Raw genomic sequence first — 26000 nt, 5'->3', positions numbered from 1 at the left:
GCGGCGGGGGCGCCTCGGAGGGCAGCGCCGAGGGGCGCGGGCGCTGCCGGAAGCCGGGGCGGGGCGGGGCGCCCGGGCGCGATGCGGTGAAGGGCGCGCGGCGCGGCGGCCGCGATGAGTGCCTCTGCGGCCACTGGGGTCTTCGTGCTGTCCCTCTCGGCCATCCCGGTCACCTACGTCTTCAACCACCTGGCGTCCCAGCACGAGTGAGTGAGCGCGCGCGGGGGTCGCGCCGAGGGCGCGTCGGCAACTTTTGGGATGGGGCTTGAGCCGCGCCCGGGGGCGGAGGTTCGCACCCCGGCCCCCCCCCCGCGCCGGCCAGAGGCGGGGAGGCGTCCCAGGGGTCGCGCGGGTCGTGGGTGTCAGCCCAGGCTGGCGCAATCCCGGTCTGGTGTGCGCCATGCCGGGCACCCGGGTCACAGAGGCGAACACAGCCATGCCCCTGCCCTGGGGGAGCTCAGGGCGGGGGGAAGCGGACCAAACAAGGAAATTACAGCCTGGCCACCTTATCTCGGGTGTGCCTTGCTCCTTTCGCGTTTCACAGGAACGTTTCCATGTATGGACTTTCGCATACTTATCATTTCTTATTAATTTTAGAAACTGTTGTGAATGACTAGCAGAAATAGCCCTGAACGGACAGGCAAGAACGTGGGTTCTAGGCCTGGCGGTGGCACTGGCGGTGTAGCCTGGCCCCAGTTTTCGGTTTGTCAGGTGGACTGTGTGTGCGCCCTGTGGTGAGGATCCCACGAGACCGGTTTGTGAAGGGGCGCTGTGAATGGAGAAGTGCTTCCAAGTCTCCGCGGTGGCGCAGGGTGGGGACCAGGGGCAGAACAGTTCAATGCTAAGGAAATGGGTGGAGTGAAGGAGGGGTCCAGGGCTTGGGTTCCGAGTCCTGCCTCCCACTCCTCCGCGGGGCCACTGGCTAGGGGACCGCACCTGGCAGCTGGAGGCAGGGGAGGGCAGTGGGGAAGGCGCCTGCCTCTGTGCCTGCTGTCGGGGGAGGAGGAAGTAACCTATTATGTTTCTCAGCAGTTGGTGCTAAGGAAATTACATCAGTCTGTACACTGCAAACCCCCTTCAGACGTTCAGGCTGCAGAGTAGCGTCTGTATGCAGTGGTGACTTCCTCCTTTCTCACTGCTGTGGCCACCTTTTCCCAACAGCACCTACACCAAGTGCAGACTAGGCACCGGCAGTGTCTGCCTTGGTCTGACCCAGCCTCTGGCTGCATCTCCTGGAAGCAGCAGCTCTGGGCAGCTGAATATTATGAGCCTGTCAACATAGTGCAGGGGGCAACCGTGCTCCTAAAATGTCATTATGGACAGTTTGGTGACTATATATTGAGTGCCTACTGTGTGCTTGGCACTATTTCAAGGGTTGGGGGCATAGCTGTGAATTAGCCAGAAAATGCTGGGGAGACGTGTGTAGAGACAGACATCAACAAATGCATAAACAGATAGTGACATGCTACACAGACAATAACACAGGGTGACTGGGAAGGCGGCTGGTGGCCGTAGAAGGCTTCCTGGAGGAGGTGACTCTTGAGCTTGGGAAGATCTGGGGACAGAGCCTTTTGGGCAGGGGAACAGGAAGCAGTGCAGGGGCAGGAAGTGGACGGGTGTTGTGGGACGGGGCTTACTGAACCGTTGCAGGGCAGCAAAGAGGGTTTGAGGCTGACTCCTAAGTTTCGGCCTCAGCTACTGGGAAGATGGTGATGGCATTTACTGAATACAGACTGAATTATGTATTGCTGAGCATTACTGAGCACATTCCTAAGCCCTACAGTTTTTTTTTCCCTACAGTGTTTTGAATAATTTGTTACAACCATTCTTCTCATCCTCCTGCAGGTTAAAATCCCAGTGGCCTTTGACTCCTCTCTCTTCTTTCTCCATTCCCTTCCTCCTGCTGTCCCCTTCCCCACAAGTCCCAGGGCCAGTCCAGTACCTGTTCCCTCCTTTCAGTTCTCCCTGGCGCTGGCCCTCTCTGACCGGTGGCAAAGGCTCCCACTCGAGCCCCCTGCCCTGGGCCTGGCCACAGCCCCCCGCACTAATGCTTCAGCCGCCCCAGACTGCCTTTGCCCCTGGAACACTCCTGTACATTCCTGCCTCCTTGCCCGTGCGCACGCTGCTCCCTCTGGCTGGGGTGCTACCTTTGTCCCGGTCACCGACTATTGAAGCCATACCTGGACTTTATGGGCCAGAGAAAAATGCCACTTTTTCCTTTTGAAGACCTTCCCTCTCTCTCTTTGAGCCCCATCAGCCCCTTGATTACAACTTTCCCACAGGAGTTAACTTTCCTGTGGTCAGAACTTACCTGGCCAGGCTACGGCTCGCCTTGGTAGTGTCCTGCGCAGCCCGGTGCCTTGTGCATAGTAGGCATTCAGTTGTTTGACTTTGTTAAATTCAGCTTCCTTCCCACCAGACCTTTTATGAAAGTCTGAAAAACAGAAAAAGCAGATTACGTTGAGGGTCAGGAAAGGGTCAGGGTCTCTCTCTCTCTCTGCTCATATTCGTCCATACATGTGCCCTCTCAGTAGATGTCTGTTCATAAACGGGCATAAGTAGCCCTTCCCACTCCCCGAGACCGACAGTCTTTTCATCCCTCAGTTAGTCTCAGTCATTCCCATCCCCCTGAGTCTCTGCTGGACCTGTTTCTCCCTGTTTTGAGCAGCCCCTGCACTAGGCTGTTGTAGGGTCTCTGGGGACCACACCAGGAGACAGAGATGTTCTGCTGCCCCAGTTTCACTTCATTATTCCCTCCTCCCGGGGGGCGGAGAGCACAAGAGGACTCCGTGAACCAGTTTACACTGCTTTCTCGTACTCCAGACGTGCACTGGCCGGTGAGTGTGCTGGCTGTGAGCTCAGGCCCTTGGTAGGAGCAGGGATGGATATGTCTCCTGACCACCACCTGTGCCTGTCAGCCTACCCAGCACACCTAACTGCTGCCCTCCTCATGGATGCTTCCGCCCAGCATCTTGCTCTTGACCCCCTTACTTTCCTCCTTCGGCTCATCCCCACAGGAGGACCTTGGAGCATCCACTCCTGTGCACCACCAGAAACCAATTTTTAGTTTCTCACCTGGACATTGACATTGCCATCTCATTCTTATCAGAGAACTAATCTATTTCTCCCTACATCTGTCATCCATCTATCATCCATCCATCAATCCATCCATCCATCATCCATCAGTCCATCCATCCATCATCCATCATCCATCCATCCATCATCTATCCATCATCCATCAGTCCATCAGTCCATTCATCCATCTATCACCCATCCATCCATCCATCATCCGTCTATCCATCTATCCAATCATCATCTATTTGCTCCCTGTTCCCCACCCTCCCTTCTTCTATCCTTCTCTTTCTCTCTCCCAGGGACATATGGCTAAGGCTCTCCAAAGGGCCCAATGTTGGGTTGTGGTGGTTTGGAGGGGTCTCAGCTGAGGAGTGGTGCCTGTGGCAGCCCTAAGGGTTTGTGAGGAGGTCCTGGTATAGCAGGCCATCGAAGTGGGACAGGTGGTTCTTTGTTTAGAATTGGAACCCCTGTCGGTGCTGGAGGTGTGATAGGGAGAGGATCTCTATTGGACTGGAGGTGACCCAGATGGTAGAGTTCAGAGTCCATTGAGATAGGTCTCTCCCTGTAGACAGGGACCTCTCTTATTCATCTAGTCTCCTTAGGTCCTGCAACAGTGCCTGCCACATAGGGGTGTGCAAAGTGTTTTTTCTTCAATATGTTCTTCAATTAATTAATAAACAGATGAATGCAATGTGTGACTAAGGTCACACAGTTAGTCAGCAACAGAGTGGGTACTAGGACCCAGGTCTCCTGACTGCCAACTCTACCAAGTCTCATGCCCCAGGGCTGCCGCACTGAATAGGGGCCTTGGCCCTCGGTCTCCTTGGTGCAATTCCCCTTCCCCGGAGAAGGTCCAGGGGATGTGCCCAACCAAGCCTTACCTTGGTTTCTCTGGCTGGGGGGTTGGATGCTGGCCTGTTGGCTTGGGTGTAGGGTGTTGGGCTGTCTTTATTCTGGCTTCAGGTTTAGCCTAGACTCTTCTCCTCCTTGGATTCCCTTGCCTCATTCTCTGGCCCATGTGGTTGTACACATGACACTTCTTCCTTGTCCCCTTGGAAAGTGTGTGAGGCTGTGATGCTTGCATGTTCCTTGGAGCTTGGTCTGAGGGTTTCCGACTGGCCCTGAGGGAGGTGACAGATCAGTGGTTAGGCCTGTCAGCCTCTGGGAATGGGGCTTAGAGGAGCAGGTAGGTAGAGGCAGTGGGGCAGTGGCCATCTCAGGGGCGGGTGTGGGGGGAAGAGGGAGCTCCAGACATACTGTCTGTGTGCATGGGGCAGGCGGGCAGGGTAAGAGGAGAGTGAGGGCCTGTTGGCTCTGGTCCCTGGAAACCAGGGGCTGTGGCCCAGACGGGCCAAAGTGCTGCAGATAAACTTCACGAACTCTATGGTGCCATGAGCTGCAGGCAGAGGCAGAATTATGTATGAATTACGCAGCGCTGGGAGAGAGTGCATTCAATAGGCAGGAAATTCCAGGCACCATTGTGTTTATTTTGTTAGTGACCACCTCCCTGTTCTGGTTGTTGCAGTTCCTGGACAATTGTAGGGGTTGCTGCCCTCATCCTGCTGCTGGTAGCCCTGCTGGCTCGTGTCCTTGTCAAAAGAAAACCACCCCGGGACCCGCTGTTCTACGGTATGTCTCCCCGGAGGAAATCATTTGTGTCTGCTTAATAATGTAGTACTTCTGGCCTCAGTCACACGTTCCTTCTTGGTTGTGAATACTGAGCCCATCGGTCATGGTGGCTGGAAGTGCAGGTGCTGCAGGACCACGCGGCCCTCGCCTCCAAGCTGTCACCTCTCCAGGGCTCTGGACTCCACTCTCCCAGGTGGGGTCCTGGTGGAGGGTTCCTGCCAGGGCCAGGCAGGGCGCCCTCCATTCTTTGCTCCCAAATCCCCAGCATACTTTGACCTCTGACCTCCGACCTTGACTCCTGTACCAGCCCCTTCTGGGCTTCCTGCCTTCAGCCTGCTACTTGCAGTCCCCTCCACCTAGTGCCGAACTTAGCAGTACCTCATCTCCCCTGTTCATTTGCATAAAGAGGAAAATCAATAGCACCTGCCATGGAGAGTTGATACATTAAATAAAATAATATTTGTAAAGTATTTAGAACAGTGCCTGGCAAATATACATGTATGTTAAATAAATAACAGTGCCTTGAGTGTGCCTTGTACGGCTCTGAGCACTTTAGCGGTATTGCTCTATTTAATCCTCACAGTCCCTCCACTGGCAAATGAAGATGCTGGCTCAGAGATGCCATGAAATGTGGTCACGGTCACGTGATTCGTGAGAACAGCATTGACCCCCACAGCCCGTGCCCTTTCATGTGCCTGAAGCAAAGCTGTTACTGCCTCGGAGCACTTCCTGTGCTGGGCACTTTGCTGGACATTTTGTTCTTTAATTTCTGCTTCAGTGATGCTGCATATCAAATACTCCCCAAATCCTACAGCCACGGACATTTGTTTTTCTTGCTCTCAGGTTTGTGGGTTGGCTGGGGCTGCTCTGCTTCAGGCTGTGGGTTGGATTCAGGGCTGTTCTATGTGTTTCCTTGTTCTTGGACCAGCAGCTCCCCAGGCGTGCCCTTGTCGTGGCAGGCACAGAGGCACCGAGGGGCTGGTGGCCTTGGCTGGGAGCTGCCCCCAGTCACTTCCACCCACATTCAGTGGCTGAAGCATCACAGGGCTGAGCCCATCATCAATGGCATGGGGAGCATTCTCTGCCCACAGTGGACCTTGGCAAAGGTGGGGTGAGAAAAAATAATTGTGAGTAATTAGTTTCTCCCAATCCACATATAAACAAGTGAAGCCTGGAGAAATGATGTAACTTGCCTAAGGTTTCGCAGCCGTTAGTAGATGAGCTGGGTCCTCTGACTGCCAGGCCCGTCTGCCCTTCCAGGCTGGTCTCCTGTGCTGTCTGTCCCCTTCTCCCTCCCCACTCCACAGAGTCCGCGCTAACTGTCCTGATGACTCTTCAAGGCCAGATGCCTACTCTCCTACAGTCTCAGTCCCCTGTCCTGGTCGCTGTCACAGCTTTGAGCACACTGCAGCCTTAGGGCCCAGGCCAGACTCCTCACCCACTAGAAAGCAGAGACCGTGTCCCTGTGGGCATCAGCGGTCACTGGTAGATGACATGCTGAGCACTTCTTCCCTGGGAGACGTATGATGGCTAATCACCTGGGAGGGTTCCGAAACACGAGTGTCAGAAAGTGATGCTGTCGGTGAGAACTGGGCCGAAGGCCTCCGTGGAGGCGCGGGGAAGGCGCGTCTGCAGGACAGTGCACGGGGAGGCCTCGCGCTCCTGGCCGGGCAGATGTGAATGCCGGGCTCCTGGCCGCAGGCTCTGGGCAAGGCTGGCTTCTCTTCTCTGCGAGTCCACCTTCTCCTCTCTCCTCTCCATTTCTTCTTTCACAGCCTTTATTATATTCACTGTCAGATTTTTCTGCTGTCCATGCCCATCCCATTGTCTGAGACACCGATTTATGACAACTTGGAAATGCAGCTTTAGCAAACTGACATGTACTAAATTTCATCACCCGCTATTTAATAACTGTTGTTCCGTAGCTATTTGTGGCTAGTAGTTTTAAGCCCATTTAGGAGATGCCCACAACTCTAGTAGGATTCTCTATGATGCTACAGCTTTTCTTCTTTGATATTCAGTTGTACCATCTTGTATTCATTTTTTAAAATCACTGGCTTTTTTTCTTAAAGCCATTGTCACTTGTACATCAGCGTCTTGCCTGTCTTCAGGAGCTCCAGTGTGGAGCAGGGCAGATGTGGGCACACTGTGAGTGGGCCTCTTGGTCATCATTGGGATGAATCACCTCATCTGCGTCATTGTTTTAAACCTGGTGGTCACCTCTCTGCTTCCTTGGCCACTTGGTTACTGGCTTTGCGCCCACTGCCCAGGTGGGATGTGGGCTTGGCTCTGGCAGCGCATGTAGGGGAGTGGAGGATGCGTAGGGTGGCCTGTAGGATCTTCTGGGACCGAGTCAGCGGTGACTTTGTTACTCTTATTCCTGTTCCCTGTGTGAGGGCACTGGGCAGGGATAGGGGGCTCCATTAACACAGGCAGAGATCTGGCTGGATGTGCAGGGCTATTCTATGTTGATGATGTCCACAGCATCTTCTGGAAAACATTAAAAACATTCCATTATTACTGACTAATGCAAAACGTTTAGTAACTGTCCCTCCTGAGCTGCTGCTTTTTAAACTGCTGCTTTCTTTGCTCTAGTGTTTGCAGTTTTTGGATTTACCAGCGTGGTGAACCTCATCATAGGACTGGAACAAGATGGGATCATCGACGGGTTCATGACGTACTATTTGAGAGAGGTATGGGACTGCTCAGTGACTACGAGGCTTAAACCAAAGGGCCAGCAGCCCAGACCACGCGACTCAGAGACAGAAATCCTCTCATTTAGCGTAAGCAGGTCCGATACTTGGCACTGCGTGTCCTATAATAGACTCAGGCTGCTTATTCCCAGGGAAAGTGAAGCAGAAAGGTGGGATTAGACTGTGGGAGGCAATTCTCCTCAACAGTCAGTTCTCACAACTCCCCTCTCTCTCAAGACCCACGTGTTGACATGACTTACTTGTCCCCTTCATTTGAATTTAATATAAATGAGGTACTCTATAGGAAGTTAGTATTTGTGTGTCTGTTACTACATTAGTATCTCAGAAAGCCCAAGTCAGTCTTCAGCTTGTAAAGTACCAAACACTGAGGCACCTAACAAAGCCATTTGGTTGTGATGACGGACACTCCTCCTCCCCACCCGAATCATAGCATTACAGAGCTACCCGACACCTGAGAGCTAGTCCTATCTTCTTATTTTAGGGTGGGCTGAATCCAGCCCCAGAGAGGTTAAGTGGCTTACTCAGGTCACACAGGAAATAAAGAGCAGAGCCGAAAGCATAGTCTTCACCTGTGTTTCAAATAACAGGGAGCTTTGTATGGAAGCTAAGAGAGGTAGGGAGACCATTTGGGAAGGTAGCAGTGGTCCAGGAGGGACACCGAGGGCTTGACTGAGGCCACGATGAAGGGGAGGATCGCCTGGGGTGACATTACAGAAATAAAATTGATAGGATTTTCCAAAAGACTGCACAGGAGAATGAGGAATAATAAAAAAAAAAATGACCCTGTGGTTTTGACCGGGGTGGCATGGCCACTAGTGCAGAGAGGCCAGGCGGGGGCTGGTTGAAGGGAGAAACTGATGGATTAAAGGTGTTCAGGTGAGTTCGAAGGGCCTAGGGACCACCCAGTTCGATGTCTATCACGCTACCAGGAAAGGACAGCTCTGGCTTTGAGAGCCAGGTGTGTTGGCATAGAAAAGTTGAAACCATCAAATTGGACGTATTCTTCAGCCAGAGCATGTCAGAGAGGAGCGATGTGGGCCAGGCTTGGGTATAGAAGTGTGACTTCAGTTGTTTCCTCCTCCTCTGTGATTTTAATTTGATTTGATTTGTGGGGAGAGATGAGAGAGCAGTCCTCGCCCCAGGGGAGCATGACGCTTCAGAGAATGCCGGAGTGGCTGGCTGATTGACGGGCTGGTTGATCCACACTCTTCCCCGCCGTAGAAGGGACTTGAGGCAGGGCAGGGGGACACCGACAGCCAGGAGAGCACAGACACGGGAGAGAGAAGAAAGAAAAACAGGTGGAGTCAGAACAACACTAAAACCCATGAAAATTTGACAGTGATTGTCTAGGAGCCGCCTAGAAATGAAACCACCTGCAAAAGGGAAATGTAACTCATCATATAATCTTGTTTTCCTAAAATTAAAAATTTCCCAGGAGAGGTATGGCTTTTCATGGTAGTACAGTCTCTGCTAGGCATTAACTATGAGGCCTTGGTCGTGTTACCTCTAGGAGCCTCTATTTCTTCATCTGCGAAATGGAGCCAATCCTATCCATCCCATAGGGTTGTTGGAGGGTCCAATGAGGGGGTGGGTGTGAAGCTCTGAGCTCAGTGCCTGCCTGTCTGTGTGTATGTGTGTGGGCAGTGAGTGCTGTCCCCACGCCCAGCCCGGTAAGTCGTGGGATCCGCATGAATTATTAAGGTCAGCCAGTGGCTCCAGTAAGCAGGGTCTTCCCTGGCCACCCCTCTGGCCATAGCCAAGCACCTTTTGTCCCAGATTTGGCTTGGCCTCAGTGAGTTTGCTGTGAGGCCAGGATTGCCAATAACACCATGTGCCTTTGTATCACAGTGCAGACCTGTGTTCATGCGTCACAGGCCAGTTGGCTAGGCCTTCTCTAGTTCCATCCTCTGTGGCCGCACCCTGGTTTTGGCAGCTCCAGGGTAAAGTTATTTTTTCACATTTCTACCAGTTTTGTAACGTTATAGGGATAGTTTCATCTTAGCAGACTAACACAAATTGTTCTGCTGTTTTATTTTACTTGCAGTACAGGCCTGGTGTTCTGCATCGAAATGTCTGAGTCTTATTTAAAGTGGACCTCTTTTTCCTGCTCTCCTCAGGGCGAACCGTATCTGAACACCGCATATGGGCACATGATCTGCTACTGGGATGGCTCTGCTCATTATCTGATGTACCTGGTGATGGTGGCAGCCATAGCATGGGAGTAAGTCAGTTCACCAGTGTGTGCCTTTGCCACCTTAGCACCTGACAAGCGGTATGTAAGGAAATGTTACACATAGAGGCAGATGCGCAAACAGGTACACCCCGACATGAATGTAAGCTCCAGGGGCGCAAGGCAGACATGGCTGGGTTCTCCTCGTACCACTGCCTTCTGAACACGTGCCTGGGGTTGCTCCGCAACAGCTCAGGCAGACCTTGGCTCTCTGAGTATGTTCTCTTAGAAGAACAGTCTCATTTTCAGGAATTAAAGCCAAGCACATGCCAAACTTTAATCCAGATTTCAAACCTGCAAAATTTCAAAACTTCAATCTCATTTTAGCTCCCAGCTTCTGTCTTTCTCCCAGTTTGGGTGTAGCTCTGAGGCTTGTGGCCCTGCACTGAGGCTTGGGTATGCGGTCCTTTCGTTCCTTCTCACCTCACTCTGCAGCTGGCTCTGGGAGTATACACGTGTGTACATGGGATTAAAGAACGACAGTGGCTGTTCTTTGGTTACTGGTACCCTCTATGGTGATATGCTGACTTGATCTTGTGAGGCACACGTGTGGGTTCTTTGGAGACCCCTGCCATGGGAACCTTTGCCTTGCACCAGTCCCCGAAGTAAACAATGCTCTCTCTGCCAAATACCTGTGTCTTGCCTGCCCGTGATGGGAAACCCACAGCTTCTTACTGCTGGGGTCCCTATAACCCAGGAGGTCCATCTTTTGGGGAGGCATCGTTCATGACGTCTCAAGCCCAGCTACCTTCCCGGGCCTCCATTTGTTTCCAGGTTAGAGAAAGTCATTCATTTTTGCCCTATACAAGGCTGCAGTTTGACACCCACTCCCCTGCATGATGTACTCAAGGACAGGGCCAGCTCATTCTTGTCTGTCCTCCCTATGACAATCCCAGTCATTGTGAATGGGACCCTTGGGGTTTGGTTGTATTTGGCTTGAGGGCTGGGGTGGGACAGGAAGCACACAGTGTTCTTCATTTCTGTTTCCCTTCAGAGAATCTTCCTTTTGAATTTTTCTCATAGCCTATTACATAGTATGGAGTTGGGTTATTGGGGTTCTTAGTTGAAGGAAATTTTTCTCAACATTGAAGATTAGGGGTATATTTCCAACAGCTCCTTTATAGCATGGGGTACATGTCACTTATTATGTTCACCTTCAGGGCTTTGGCCAAGATTCTGTGACCCAGGGTGAGTCCATTTAACATCCTATTACTCATACTTACGATGATTTGGAATATGAATCCAATTTCCTTTCTTCTTCAAACTTTTTCCTTTCATGCTATGGGTTTCATACATAGTATGGAAATACAGGAGTCCTTTGGCCGTGATGACCATGGTGTAGTTTAACAGAAGATCAGTGTAGCCAGCATAATTTCCTATTTAAAAGGACACAAAAAAGGTTCTATAGTACATCACACATGGAAATGAAGTTTGATTACCAGGGTTCCTTGTGTTTGATTTATTACTCTTGTTTCACGTGCTTTACTAGTTTGAATAAAAATAATATTGAGGGTCATCTTTTGCTCATAGTATTCTAAGACAAGTGCACTAAGTCAAGCTTTTTTTTTGTTACAGAGAAAGTTATAGAACCATTGGCCTCTATTGGGTTGGATCTATTATTATGAGCATTGTTGTTTTTGTGCCAGGAAACATTGTAGGTAAGAAACTTTATGTTAAAATTCATTTTCATTTTCTGAAACAATGGGGCTTATTTTTAAACAGAGAAGCTATTTTGGTGACAATAGAGCCTAGAGATTCCAAGCTTATCAAAACTCTGTTTTGCAGGATTATTCTTTTTTCTCTCCTTAATGTTACCTTTTGAGCAATTTTCAGAAGTGTACGTTGAACAATTAGACAGTCAAGTATCAGTGATTCCTGACTTTTTAGAAGGATCTAGAGGGGGTGAGTGTGGTGTTTATGGCTACATTTAGTATGCAAATATTTCTTACAATGCTTTGTATTAGCTATAACTCCGGACCCAATGAGAACTCCAAAAATGTACCTGCAAATTAAGATTCTTGAAGGCTGAAGTAAAAGAGGTTATTTATGCATGCAGGAGATCAGGATATTATATTAAATATGCTTTTAAAATACTATAGATAGGATATAGCTGTTAATACACATCTAATAGTTTTAAACTGAGCCCTTTTTTGGGGGGGGGGGTATCTCATTAAAAATATTGTCTGGCCCATAACAAAATTTTAGATGACTTAAGATGGGTAGGTATTCTAAATGTTACTTGTGTTAGATGTGCTTTTGGTAAACTTTTGACTTTCTCTTTCTTTCTCTCTTTTAAATAGGAAAGTATGGAACACGAATTTGCCCTGCTTTTTTCTTAAGCATACCATATACTTGTCTTCCTGTCTGGGCTGGTTTCAGAATCTATAATCAGCCATCAGAAAATTATAATTATCCCTCAAAGGTGATTTTATAAAGTTTTGATGTAATCTGTTCTCAAACTCACAGGGCTCACTCACATCCACTGGCCACCGAACTGAACTATGCCTCCGTGGACTGGAGCATTTGGGGCATCCAATCAGTGTGATTGTTTTGATTATGTAGCATTAGTTTATATCTTAGTTAACACAGCTGTGATGGTCTGTTTCTATCTGAATACGTCTGCATCTATTGGCAAGGCCATACTTTTGGGAACTTCTTGTGCCTGTGGTCACACTGGCTCTTAGGTATTAGATTGTGCATTAGTGTTCTGGATGAAGTCCAGAGTGTGCGGTTTGTCTGGGGTTGTTAATGGCCTGGCTTTTGAGCACCTGGGCACCTCTTTCTGTGATACCTATATATTTACTGTCCTGAGAGGATGCTGGAGAGATACTGCTGTTCAAGGTAGTCCATGTAGCCACAGGGTCTGATTCCCAGGAGATCCAGGCCCATGGAGACGTCTTCTGAGACATCTGTCTTCCATCCACGGCCCAGGTGGTCAAGGTGAAATAATACTGGCCTGGCAGGTACTCTGTTAAGGTCTTCATTTCATAGCTAGTTTCTCTTTCTAAGTTTCTTCCTTTTATAGGTATTAGATCATGTAGCAAGATCCTTTAAGCAAAATTGATATATGAAAATATGAATTATTAATCAGAACATGATTATTCATTTTACAAAGAGATTTACAACAGAATTCATTAAAATACATTAAAATTTACAAACACTTCGTGTGTAAACATTCGGACACCTGCTATGTAAACTCCGGCCGGCACGCTGACAACTGGTACCCGCTTCCATCCCTTTGAGGGAGGAGGTAGCTGTTAAAAAGAAAAAACAAATAGTAACCTTACCCTTAGTCCTGGCTCCACTGCTTTTGAAGGTTCCATGTCAGCAGAGTATTTATGTCATAAGGCATGCAGAACTATCTGTTATTTTTAATGCTAAAACACAGTGATGGCCAGGACCGAACAGGCAGTGTCACACGGTGCTGACAGGAACATAAATTTAGAATTGTTCTGCAAAGCAATTTGGCAGTGTTACCAATCTTAACAAATTTAACCCTTCAGGGTTAATTCCACTTCTAGGACCCTATTCTCAGAAAATCATCAGGGAGATGCTGCCAAAGATTTATGTACAAAGTTGTTCATTATCACATTAAGTGTAACAGCGAAAAATGCCTAAATGTCTAAAGTTGGGAGAATAGCTAAAGACTGATGCTTCTATATGGTATTAGTTTTAGAAGAATTTTTAATAACAGAGGAAAGTGCTTATAATAGAGGTAGATATTGAGGTCAAAAAGAATACAGAATTATTTATATACTAAGTCCTAATTTTGTGAAAAATACAGATTATGCAGGTTATATGTGTGTATGTGTATGCATATAAGTATGTGTACATGTCAATATATTCATTTACATATACTACTGGAGAAGTACACCATCTGTTAATAGTGGAGTGGTGGGTTTATGGTTTACATTTCTATTTTTCAAGTAAGTGTATGTTTATAATCATGAAAATGTTATTTTAAGAAAAAATATGGACTCATAGAGCTAGAGGGCCCCTTCAAGAACATCTGGCCCAGTCTCTTCATTTCCCAGATGAGGAAACTGAGACGTGAGGGAGGAAATGATTTTCCTTAAGTTCCATGGCCAGTACGTTATTATATGAACTATGAATCTTCAAAATTCTCTTACCATCCCTCATCATAGCATTTCATGTTTCAGATTTCAGATTCTCATTTGGCACTTGGGGCCTGCTCTTTAGTTACAAACTCTATTTTAGGTTGTTCAAGAAGCCCAAGCGAAGGACCTGCTGAGAAGACCCTTTGATTTAATGTTGGTTGTGGGTCTCCTCCTGGCAACTGGATTTTGCCTGTTCAGAGGCTTGGTAAGCATAACAGATCAAAATAACATAACATTATTGTACTATTAATACTTCCAAATGGGAAAAACCTGAAAATGTTTTTGTTTTTTATCAGACTTCTTAGCAAAGTAACACACTATTCTTCTCATGAGAGCCTGGAGCCGTGGACCTGCTCTTCTGCCCCAGGGGGCAGCTCTCCGGGGCTGTTTTCTACCACCTCCTTCCGGTCCTTAGATCAAGCTCTACTCACAAGTATCTTCCTTCCCCTATTTTAGGGCACCTGAAAAATTAGCCATCAGAGTCTCATGCTTTTGAGTGCTTTGATGTTTCTGATTTAAATGTAATTATCTTTGGTAAGGGTGATACCCGATACAACTGTGGCACAGAACATCCCTGTGTTCCCAGAAGCAGGGTTGGTGGGATTGAGGAAGGGGTACCCGATCAACAGTTCACACGGATGTAGCGTCATGTGACTTTCTCCCTGGTAAGAGTAACGTGAACTACGTTGTGCCCAGCTTTGGAATCTTTATATTGGTGTGACTGAAATACATGAAGGGAATTGGGGAATTTCATTTTTTCTATTTTTCCTTTACCAATTTTATAGTGTACAGATTAAGAAAAAGACCCACAGGCCTTGGAGTTGGAATCCTGGCCATTTACTAGCTGTGTGGCCTTGGAAAAATGACTGAACCTCTTGACCCCCAGTTTTCTCCTCTGTAAAATAATAGTACTTACCTTATAGTATTGTTTTGAAGATTAAATAATATGCCTCAAACACTTGGTAGAGGACCCAAAACATAGTATGTGCTCGATAAATGACTGCTGTTGATCAGTGATCCTTCACAGTGCCAGTTTCATGATTTATTATTAGTAGAAATGAATTTGAGGAGCTCAGAATTATACGGTTAATTATATTCAGCTTTAGTGACAATTATTATTCAAAGCCTACGGAGTTGCACAGAAGTTGGGGAGTAGAGTGAAAAGTGGAAGCTGATGTAGCTAATTTATGGGTTTGGGGTCCTTGGGCTGTCTCTAAGGGGCCTGTGCAGCCAGCTGGATTCAGGGCAAGAAGCTGTTTTAAGGGTTATCTTTTGGGGCCCATTTTTACCAACCACTGGCCCACGTTCATGTTATCTAGGTGGGACAACATTTATGGCCAAGGACGTGAGGAATAGTGCCTGAGGGGGAAGGTGACTCAGAGGGGACCTAGCAGTGTGCCAAAGGAATAGCTATTTGTGGCCTAGAGTCTATACCACCATGACTAAATCTGCTCTGCTCTCTTTCAAAGTGGACACTGGAGGTGGCTTCAGACAAGACCCTATTTTCAAATCATTATTCTTTACTGCCCCCAAAGGCCATACACTGTGAGGCACTGGAGAGAGGAGGATGCTATTTTTGAACCTTACAAAGCATAGTAAGATAAATTTGGTGTAGAAATATACTTTTCTTCCTGTAGGGAATAGTTGGCTAGTTATTTCCAGGAAAAATGAAACTGGGAATCTAAAGCAAGCTGTGCTTTGGCTGGCCAAACCTAGACACTTAAAACTGTGAATATTCGAAAGGTACCCAAGAATAGAGCAATAGTTTCCATTTCCTGCTCCGTGATTAACCTCTGCTTAATCTCTTTGGAGTAAATCTGTAGAATATTTATTTCCTTTCTTTCCCTTTCACTGACGAGCCTCTACAATGCATAGTTTTTTTAAATGGCAAAGCAGCTTGTGACTAAACCTGGCACATTTAGTCTTATCAGCAAACCTAAGAACCAGCTGTGATTGTATTTTTACAATGACTTTATTTTGTCCGTAGATTGCTTTGGATTGCCCGTCTGAGCTCTGCCGATTATATACACAACTCCAAGAGCCCTACCTGAAGGATCCTGCTGCTTATCCTAAAATTCAGGTCAAGTATTAATAGTTATGAAGACTAAGATTTTTCTAAAGTTAATTTTCTCTATTTAAAAATATGTAGGCACGGTCCATATAGGATATAGGAATTAACATTTTCAAAGATGAAAATGTTGATTTTTTTTGTACTTACTCAGGCCGTTAACTGCTAATTTGCTGATGATGTGATTTCTCTGTTCAATATAGATGCTGGCGTATATGTTCTATTCTGTCCCTTACTTTGTGATTGCGCTTTATGGCTTAGTGGTTCCTGGATGTTCCTGGATGCCTGATGTCACACTGATACACGCTGGAGGTCTAGCTCAGGTACTAAGAATATCCTCTTTTGAGAGAGTTTACTTGTCATCTAACTGTCATTGTTGAATACATAAAGAGCATCATAAAGAGAATCATTGCTCAGTGTTTTAGAGGAGATAGTTGTCACCTTTTGTTTATGTTCCTTAGAAGACATTTCTGCAAATACATTTATTTAAATCTCACAGTACCTATCTAGTAGATGTGTGATCCACTGAGGTTCAGTGACTTGCCCCAGGTCACATACCCAGCAAGTGATGCTGTTGTTTTACAGGACTGTTTCCCTGTCACTGAACACCATGGCTACTAAAAACTGATTGAGAATCGTTATCTTCAAGATGTTTATCTAAATTTAAGATTTTAGAAGTCCACTATACTATGCTATACAGAAACAGGGAAAGTGGTTTTACAACAGTTCTCTATTTCTGAAAAGCAGGGCCTATCACTTGATCCCTCCCCCTGGCACCTAGCTAAGCCCCTGGCCTCGCTGGGTGTTCAGCGAAAGCTTACCACATTGAACCGAACATGAAATTATCTATGGAAAACTTCACACCTAACACAAAGAACACTTTTAAATAATGTAACAATTAGCAAAACAAATTGATCTTCTGAACAAGGAAGAAAATTAAGTAATTTTATCTTTTTTTTTCTTACTAGAAATAAAAAACAATAGAACTCATCTTTAAAAACATTACCTTTGTCTTGGTCTTTTCAAGCAGGCCCAAGAATGAGGTTCATCCAGAAACTCTAGGCATACACAGTCAATTACACTCATGGTATAGTAACCATGATGGCAAAAAGACATAACTAGAATTTATGGGGTTGAAAAACAGTTATAGTATTTAAATGTTAAATCCTTCCAGTTTGAGGTACTACTTAATTATAAAATTAGCATATTAGTATGTAACAAAGTTGATGCAGCATCTAAAGTAATGGTTCCTGTCCTTTACTTGAGTGACTAGAGAGAAGAGAAATTTATCTGCCTTCACTGGTTGCTCTTCCTTTGCAGATTTCTAGATACCTAATTCCTCAGGCCTCGGTTTGGGGTCTTTATTTCCATATCTTTCAGTACCAAGTATAGGCTGATGAGTTCCAATTTCTACCTTCAGCCCAAACTGCTCCCAGACTCCTATATTTAATTCCAAACTCTATCTTTTTACTTGGCTGTCTCACTAGCATCTCAGATTTTTTTTTTTTTTTTTTTTGTTGAGACAGAGTCTCACTTTGTTGCCCAGGCTAGAGTGAGTGCCGTGGCGTCAGTTTAGCTCACAGCAACCTCAGACTCCTCGGCTTAAGCGATCCTACTGCCTCAGCCTCCCGAGTAGCTGGGACTACAGGCATGCGCCACTATGCCCGGCTAATTTTTTCTATATAGATTTTTTTAGTTGTCCATATAATGTCTTTCTATTTTTAGTAGAGACGGGGTCTCGCTCAGGCTGGTCTCGAACTCCTGACCTTGAGCGATCCACCCGCCTCGGCCTCCCAGAGTGCTAGGATTACAGGCGTGAGCCACCGCGCCCGGCCGCATCTCAGATTTAATGTGAAAAACAGGACTTGATATTCCCCACAACTTCTCTCTGTTTTTCATTATCTTTGTAAATGGCCCAATTGCATCCAGCAGCTCAAGCCAAAACGGTGGAGTAATTTTTTTTTTTTTTTTTTTTGGAGACAAGAGTCTTGCTCTGTCACTCCAGCTAGAGTGCAGTGGGCTCAAGCAATCCCCCTGCCTCAGCTTCTTGCATAGCTGGGACTACAGGCATGCACCACAATGCCTGACTAATTTTTCTATTTTTTTGTAGAAATGGGGTCTTGCTCTTACTCAGGCTGGTCTTGAACTCCTGTACTCAAGCGATCCTCCTTCCCCAGCCTCCCAGAGTGTTGGGATTATAGGCGTGAGCCACTGTGCTGGGCCAAAAAGGTGGAGTAATTCTTTACATCTTCCATTCCCTTGCCTTCTACATCTAGACCATCACTAGATCTGGTTAGTTCTGACTCCAGAGTAATTCTCAAATGCATTAATTTTTTTTCCCCAGCTCCACTGCCACTAGACTAGTCCAAGCTCTTATTACCTTACTTTACACCAGGCAAACCAGGTTAAATGTTTTACTTGCCTGTTTCTGTAAGGATAGGCTATGTGCTATGCTGCAGTAACAAATACTCAATGGCTTAACACAATAACATTTTATTTTTTGCTTGTGCAAAGATCATGTGGGATATTTTCAAGGGCCAGGCCTGGCACCAACTCAGCTGCGAGGGAGGCTGGTAAATGTGGCCTTCCTGTGTGCCTCCGAAGAATAAACAGCCCGATGAACACATTAAAGATGAAGAAGCTGAGGCCCAGGACATCTTAAGTTACTTGCCTAAGATCGCAGTTACTAAATGGCAGACTAAGGATATGAAATCCTGTCTGGCTCCAAGGCCCATATTCTTCTCCTCTGTGTTATTAATATTTTCCCCCACCCCATGAAAACAATTAGCTATGGCATAGAGTCCTACAGCCCAAAGACAGACTTGCACATGGCACTGAGGAGTTGGAGAACCTTCAGGGGGGTAGGAGGCAGTGACATCTGAGCTGGACTCTGAGGGCCCAGTGGGGGCTTTATGAGGTGAGCCTCTCCAGGAACAAAGCAAGGCAGCATTTAGGCCTGGGAGTGTGCAGCAGGCCTGGGGGCAGAGTAAGCCTTAGCTTTTGTTCTCTTGACCTGTTTCCCCTGCCTTATTCTCCTGTATCTTCCAGGACAGAGGGCATCACACCCAGTTCACACTTGCTGGCCCTTTCTTCAGAAAATTAGATTGCTCAGAGTTTGACAGCTATTCATTACCTGTGTGCTTTGCTTGTACGATCGGGCCTTCTCTGCCTGCCACGCGCCTTGGTCTGCCCAGTACCCGTCCCCAATGCAGGAAGGCTGGGTGTCATCAGCTAGGAGGCTAGCTACAGAGGCCAGATGTTGGACCTGGTCAAATCACAGGAGACAACTGGGGAACTAGGCAGGAAAACCGAAGCAAAGGCCTAGTCATGTGGACAGAGTCAATAGTCAGGAGGCTTAGGAAGTAACGTTTTGGGGAAAATGGGTGTGTGACCCTGTAGCAGTAAGATTAAGCCCAGGCTAACCTGTTGGTGAAACTTAAGCTTGCAGATGGCACTTGTGACTCTAGCTGGGTGGTTCTGGGAAGGACACTGTAGAGCAACTGGCAACAGCAGGGGCAGCTTTAGCGAGACCTCAGGCCTTGCAGGAACCCTTGGGTTTATCCATCACTGCCCAGTTTAACAAGGTAGCCTGAAGCCCCTCTCTTATTGGTGAGTGCCAAGACTCACAGCCTGAGGCTAAGGACCAGATCCTCTAAATGTTAGAAGAATGTTTCTCCCAACCCAGCAGGTAAAGGGTGGCATTATTCAAGAATTATGTGTCTGACATTCCCATAGCTCTTGGCTGGACTTGAATATCTATCTACTTGTTGTGTGTTGGCTAAGGAAAAGTTAGAAATCATGCTCAACAAAACAATGCATACTATTGGAACGATGAATTATAGTTACGTGATTTGGTTTATACTTAGCGAATACTTGGTTATGAAATGGATTCTCACTTCAGGGAGGTACCTGATACAGTCATCATAAAAAGCACTTTCTGTAGTCTTGATCAGCACCCTTGCTTGCTGAAACTGCCATTCCTAATTCAGAAGCCTTATGCATTCATGATCCCAACTAATTTACTAAAACCTGCTTTTATTTAAAGATTAGTGAACTCCCAAGAGTCTATGCAATTTAACAACAAAAACAACAAAAAACCAACCTTTGAAAAGTTCTAGATCAGTATAGATCAATGTTGGGTAGTTACTGGTTCCTTGATTTCAGACCATGTAGGAATCTGCCAAATCTGCTGCCTTCAGAAATCAAAAAGATCAATCCAAAAGTAAAAGAAAATTGAATAAAATAAAATAAAACCATTTTAGACCAAAGAGTTCCTTTGGGGACTTATTTATAACCCAATGATCTTTTCATGTAAAATGCTTACCACAGGATTAAAGCTGACAGTCTAATTTGAAAAGCATTATACGCTGCTTAGATCTACTTATTAGCATTTCCTATCAATTGGTATTTTCTATGCTAAAGTATCACTGAAAATGAAAACAAAAATCAGAGCCAGTATAGTTAATATGGTTAAGAGCATAAGGTCTGGAGGCAGACTGCTTCCTATGTGAACCTGTCACTGATTAGCACAGTGACCTGGTTACTTTACCTCACTGATCCTGTTTCCTCTTCTGTGAAGTGAGGACATACCTTTCTCAGAGTTGCTGTAAGAGTTAAATGAGGTAATACACAGGAAGGCTTAGAACAGTGCTTGACACATAGCAGCTGTGTAACTCTTTGCTGCTGTTATCATTATTGATAGAAGATTCCCAGTAAGAATTTGGAAAAATGCCTTATGTTGCTCAAGCTGTAGACAAATTAACTAAGCGATGTGTATAATTGCCAAAAAAAACCAAAGAAACTGGGAGAAAGCTTTGGGACAGATTCAGAAAGGGTTTGGCAGGGAGTCCCTAAAGCAGGATCAGTTCCACTGCAGTGAGACTACACCCCTTCCCACTGGCTGCCCTCAGACCGTCTAACTCCCTGGCTATGCAGGGCCTTGGTCTGGAGGCTTACGTGTGGATAATCTGGTTGTAAAGAGTTGACTCTACTGGAAGTAAATTTCCCAAGTTTTATTTCCTTTATGAAGACCTTTTTTTTTTTTTTTTTGAGACAGAGTCTCACTTTGTTGCCCAGGCTAGAGTGAGTGCCGTGGCGTCAGCCTAGCTCACAGCAACCTCAAACTCCCGAGCTCAAGGGATCCTCCTGTCTCAGCCTCCCGAGTAGTTGGGACTACAGGCATGCACCACCATGCCCGGCTAATTTTTTCTATATATATTTTTAGCTGTCCATATAATTTCTTTCTATTTTTAGTAGAGACGGGGTCTCGCTCTTGCTCAGGCTGGTCTCGAACTCCTAAGCTCAAACGATCCGCCCACCTCGGCCTCCCAGAGTGCTAGGATTACAGGCGTGAGCCACCGCGCCCGGCCTATGAAGACTTTTAAGAAATATCTGAGCGTAAAGATTTAGGAAGAACATGGATAATTGGGATCCTAATGCAAATCCCATTCTACTCATTTGCTTCTGGTGTGATTCATTACTAAAACATCTTTCTTTATTCAGTATTAAAATTAGATTTTGGGTTTAGCATCTTTAGGTGCTTATCCTTTTGTAGAGACATTGACAAATGGTCAAGAAGGGTGTCCAAAAACAAAGAGCCCAGGTTTTCAACAAAGTAGAATGCCAGAGCATGAATAGGGGCTTCCGTTGGGTTTTGTATTTGTGTCTATGGAATAGCCCTAAGTGCCTGGCACTAAGAATATCACAAATACCAACTCATTGAACCTTCACAACAACCTATGAGGTAGGTTCCATTATTATCCATGTTTACAGATGAGGAAGCCAGAGGGTTACAGCTCTTGCCCAAGGCCATACCGCTGGTGTGCGGTGGAGGTGGGGTTTGACTCTGGCAATCTGGTTCCAGAGTCCATGTTCTGAACCACTATACTACGCTGCTCAGAAAACCCTAGGAAAAGAGCACAGTTCTGGACCAGCAACTCACACTGTATTGGCCAAACAGCCTATCCTAGCTATTGTCCCAATGGTCACATTAGTTTTTGCTTATAACATTAACACTGGCACGTAACACTCTTTCAGTTCTTCCTTCTGGAGCTAGGATTGTGATTTTTAGTCATCCTTTCCAGATTGTCTCTGTAAATAAAAGAAAACAGAACTATTAAAATTTAAGCTTTGTTCACTTTTATTGTCTTTTCATTCCAATCATCCATTCTAAAAAAAATCAGAGTATATATCTTAATTACTTCTGTAAGAGGAAAGATGATTTAGAATGCAATAGAAGAAAAATTATTCGGAACTCAAACCTCCCATCACTAAATTTTGGAGATTTCTGGGATCCACATGTTAATTCAGCAGCACCCAGTTCGCAGAGCCAGCTGACTCCAGAATCGTGTGCAGGCTGAGCTCCTCAGGTCCTTCACAGGGAGATCTGCTGCTGCTGGGAACATCACCCAGCAGATATTGTCGGCCCTTTATCAGCTGTGTGCTTAGGAAAGGAACCCTTCTCAGGTGAGACTGAGGTTTTTTGCAACTTCAGAACCCTGAACATTTAACACCACGTGCCTTGGGAGGAAACTGTGGCTGGGTGCTCAGCTGGCTGGAGGTATGGCAACCATTACGCCTGTTAGAACTGTGAGCAGTACTGGGAGCTGCAGATAACTGGCCTCAGAGTTCTCTCACATACAAACACCTTTTTTGATTAGGAATGTAATAATTTTTGCCCTTGTTAAATAATTCCAAATAAAAAGGTCTACTAAAATAGGTACAAAAATAGACAAATGCTTTGTAGACTCTTTTTTTTGGAGACAGGGTCTTGCTCTGTTGCCCTGGATAGAGTGCAGTGGCATCATTGTAGCTCACTGCAACCTCAAACTCCTGGGCTCAAGTGATTCTCCAGCCTCAGTCTCCTGAGTAGCTGGGACTACAGGCATGCACCACTATGCCGGCTAATTTTTCTTTTTCTTTGTAGATTTTTTTTTATAGAGATGGGGTCTCACTCTTGCTCAGGCTGGTCTCAAACTCTTGAGGTCAAGAGATCCTCCCGCCTCGGCCTCCCAGAGTGCTAGGGTTCCAGGCGTGAGCCACCACACCTGGCCTTGTAGACCCTTTTTGTATTTTGACAGTCACAAGACCACTGTTGTCGAACGTTTATTGAGCTCTAACAATGCGATAGGTGCCACACAAAACATTAGACACAGTACCTGCCCGGTGGGCTTACAATCTAATCTAAGGACATGAATCATTTTTAAATGTTGCCATGACTTTGCTGTTCATGAAAATGAGGTATTAACTGCACTGGTTAGTGCAGGAAAAGAGCCTACAGAACCAATGACTTTTTATGCAGGCTTCCCTATGCAAGTAGGCACAACTGCTCTTATTTCTTACTCCCTTAAAGTATGGTTGGCATTTTCCCAAATTTTGTGATTTCGTGATGTCTACAAGTGTCTATAAAGGTAGAGCCACCAAACCCACATTTCTGAAAACCAGGGTTCAAATTTAGCCTCTAGTCCAGAAGAAAAAGGGTTTGGCTATATATGTAGAAAAACACTATCATTCAAAATAGGCCCTAAGGAAAAATAGTGAGGGGGCCAATCTCCTGCTCAGAGTTCCGAGAATTTCCACAATAGCAGCTCCTCAGGGGACACTGGCAAATGCCCTTGACTCTCAAGGTCTTTTGTCTTCGGAGCCAAGAGATGCACACACGTTTGCTGGGTTGTGTTTGGCATCTGCCTAGGGGAGGTGTGTCCGAGGGCAGAGCCCTCTCAGCGCCTCATGGATCACAGTGCAGACAATTCACATGCTGGTCCTTGGAAACAAACCACACTAATTTAATTTTTATCTCCAGAGAGTAGCAAAAATGTACCAGAGTATATCTCCAGAATACATCAGTAATTTGTAAAAATGCAGCCCATTAAAATATCTGCCACTGATAAAAATTCATAAAGATGCTGCTTATAAAAAGCTTGTCCTTTTCTTGTCATGGGTAAAGTGAAGTGCTAACACTTTTATCTGTTAACCACTTAGCAGAATAAATTGATTTCATATGGAAGGAAATATAAAATAACTTATGTATTTAAAGCAAATTATTTAGTTCTTCATTCTTGTTACTTCTGTGCCTTCTCTAGATTGCAGTATCTTTTCTCTCTTCACTTTGATCCTGATGAACTAATAATTTACTACTTACTACGTTTAGATTCCCAATCCTTTTGTCATGTATATCTTGAATTTCAGCAAGCTATGAAAATGCAGACTCTGGGCTGCATTTTGTAATGATACAGCTTTCTGAAGAAATCTTCCCAAAGGAGCTTTTAATCCTGCTGTGGCCTGCATGTCCCTTTCTAATACAGTTTTCCTCTATGCTTATGAAAAGTGTAAAAAAAGACCAATGGGCACATTCTGAATGTGTGTTCTGAACAAGTAAGAAGCATAGAGGGAGGCTGTTTAGCAAACTCAGACTATGCTGGCAAGTCCTACTTTTAACTAAATTATAATTTGATTTGAAAAGTTTGCCTACATGTATATTTGCCATTTTATAACGAGCAACCATACTCCTACCTCTGCCCAAGTAATAGCCTTATCTTAAAAACAATGCTTAGTATTTTTTAAGTTGCATAAAAAACAAACAAACAATATACAGCAAGAGGGCTTCGAGTGCTTGTTCCAAGGAGTGGATGAAAGACTGATAAACGAAGCTGAGGTCCCCAGTGCTTCTCTTTAAATAGTTTGTTATGCTAAAAATATTTTAGCTTTTTTAAACTCTGTACTTTTTTCATTTTTGCTGGACACAATTTGCGAGCCACAACTGAGTCTCTATGTAGGATCTCCAGAATGCAAATCAGAAGAAAATTGAGATATTATTCAGATTTTTGTGTTAAGATTGAGCCATTAATGTTTGGTAAGGAACACTGGGTGGGTTAAAAGACAAAAACTAGCATGATGAAACCACACTAAAGAATGTATACTTTATTTCAACAGTTGTATCAAGAATGGCCCTAAATTTAACGAAAGAGTACATTTAATGAAAGACTATCATATTAAAGACTATGGATCGTTTGACGGTATTCTGCCTGCAGGTAAGACTGGTTTTGAGGACACAGAAACATGGTCTGAATGAACCATTTAGATCTCATCGTGCATCCAGCTAAACACAAATTTCATGCTTACCCATTTTTTTTTTAATGTAACAGGCTCAGTTTTCTCACATTGGTGCCTCTCTTCATGCTAGAACTGCTTATGTCTACAGAGTCCCTGAAGAAGCGAAAATCCTTTTTTTAGCGTTAAACATAGCATATGGAGTTCTTCCTCAACTCTTGGCCTATCGTTGTATCTACAAACCAGAGTTCTTCGTAAAAACAAAAGCAGATGAAAAGGTGGAATAAAAATATTACTTCATGTTCTTCCTCTCTAGATTTGTGACTCTTGTTATACTGGTACTGGTATTTTGTCCCATTTATCCTCTTCCCATATATGAATACTTAAGAATACATAAATTCTTGCTCTGCACTAACATGTGTGAGCTACATTGTATCGTGTGGATAAATTTTCTTTTTTTGAAGGAAATTTGAAGTTGTTGAGAAAGTTTGTTTAAAGAAATCTATTTGAAATTATTTGCGAATAAACCTGACCATCTATCTCAATATTCTGTTTGACATATTAAATAAATGTGTGAAAAATTACAATTTAGTGCCTATAGTAGTGAGCTTAAAAATCAAAGTATTAAAAAGTGAATATGGTCTTATTAAAAATTCAAAATAGTGAACATAAGTTGGAAAAATAACTCTTGCATATAAGATGTATATGCTTCATTATCAACCTCAATATAAAAGGCAAGTCATCAGAATATTTTAAAATGTTTGAAAAGTGTTTTCCCAAAGAAAGTATATTATTTGCTACTGTTTTAAAAATTGCTTTTACTAAACTTTTTTGTGTGAATGTAAATAGCTAAGGAGGGATAACTTTATCTCTGCCCTTAATGAACACTTGTTTTATTGGTGGCTAGCAATATTTTTATTGTATTTCTGTATATATTTTTAATAAAAATTATTTTTGGCCTTTATGAAGACAATTTTGTTAACTTCGAAACATTTTACATATGCATATAAAATGGCTTTTTCTTTAAGAAAATCTGTTATATGTTCCAATTCAAAATGTCATTTACATTCTCCTTATGTTTTAGTGTGAGCAATGAAGAGGACTTTTGATGAATTAAT

At 45.0% G+C, this 26000-nt stretch overlaps 1 protein-coding gene across 12 annotated transcripts; it reads left to right on the top strand.

The window, feature by feature from the left end:
- Window positions 1-8: 8 nt before the first annotated feature.
- Window positions 9-25894, top strand: TM6SF1 (transmembrane 6 superfamily member 1). 12 transcript variants are annotated; one of them, XR_011233193.1, is made up of 11 exons: window positions 9-206; window positions 4601-4704; window positions 7300-7397; window positions 9536-9639; window positions 11224-11306; window positions 11949-12070; window positions 13867-13971; window positions 15754-15846; window positions 16038-16157; window positions 24766-24863; window positions 24978-25031. XR_011233193.1 is itself a non-coding variant. In XM_069466544.1 (10 exons), exons 1-10 carry the CDS (start codon window positions 115-117, stop codon window positions 25167-25169), a joined length of 1113 nt encoding a protein of 370 aa, XP_069322645.1. In that variant the 5' UTR covers window positions 9-114; the 3' UTR covers window positions 25170-25894. The 12 variants fall into 12 exon arrangements, 11 of the variants coding, with proteins under 11 accessions (XP_069322645.1, XP_069322653.1, XP_069322651.1 ...); XM_069466544.1 differs by lacking the exon at window positions 24766-24863 and having other exon boundaries at window positions 24978-25894; XM_069466552.1 differs by lacking the exon at window positions 24766-24863 and having other exon boundaries at window positions 9536-9704; window positions 11230-11306; window positions 24978-25894.
- The last annotated feature ends 106 nt before the right edge of the window (window positions 25895-26000 follow it).

This window comes from Eulemur rufifrons, chromosome 3 (genome assembly GCF_041146395.1).
Source record: "Eulemur rufifrons isolate Redbay chromosome 3, OSU_ERuf_1, whole genome shotgun sequence".
In the NCBI taxonomy this organism is placed as follows: domain Eukaryota; kingdom Metazoa; phylum Chordata; class Mammalia; order Primates; family Lemuridae; genus Eulemur; species Eulemur rufifrons.
Note: the sequence above shows the minus strand (reverse complement) of the source record. Positions and strands in the feature narration are given on the sequence as shown.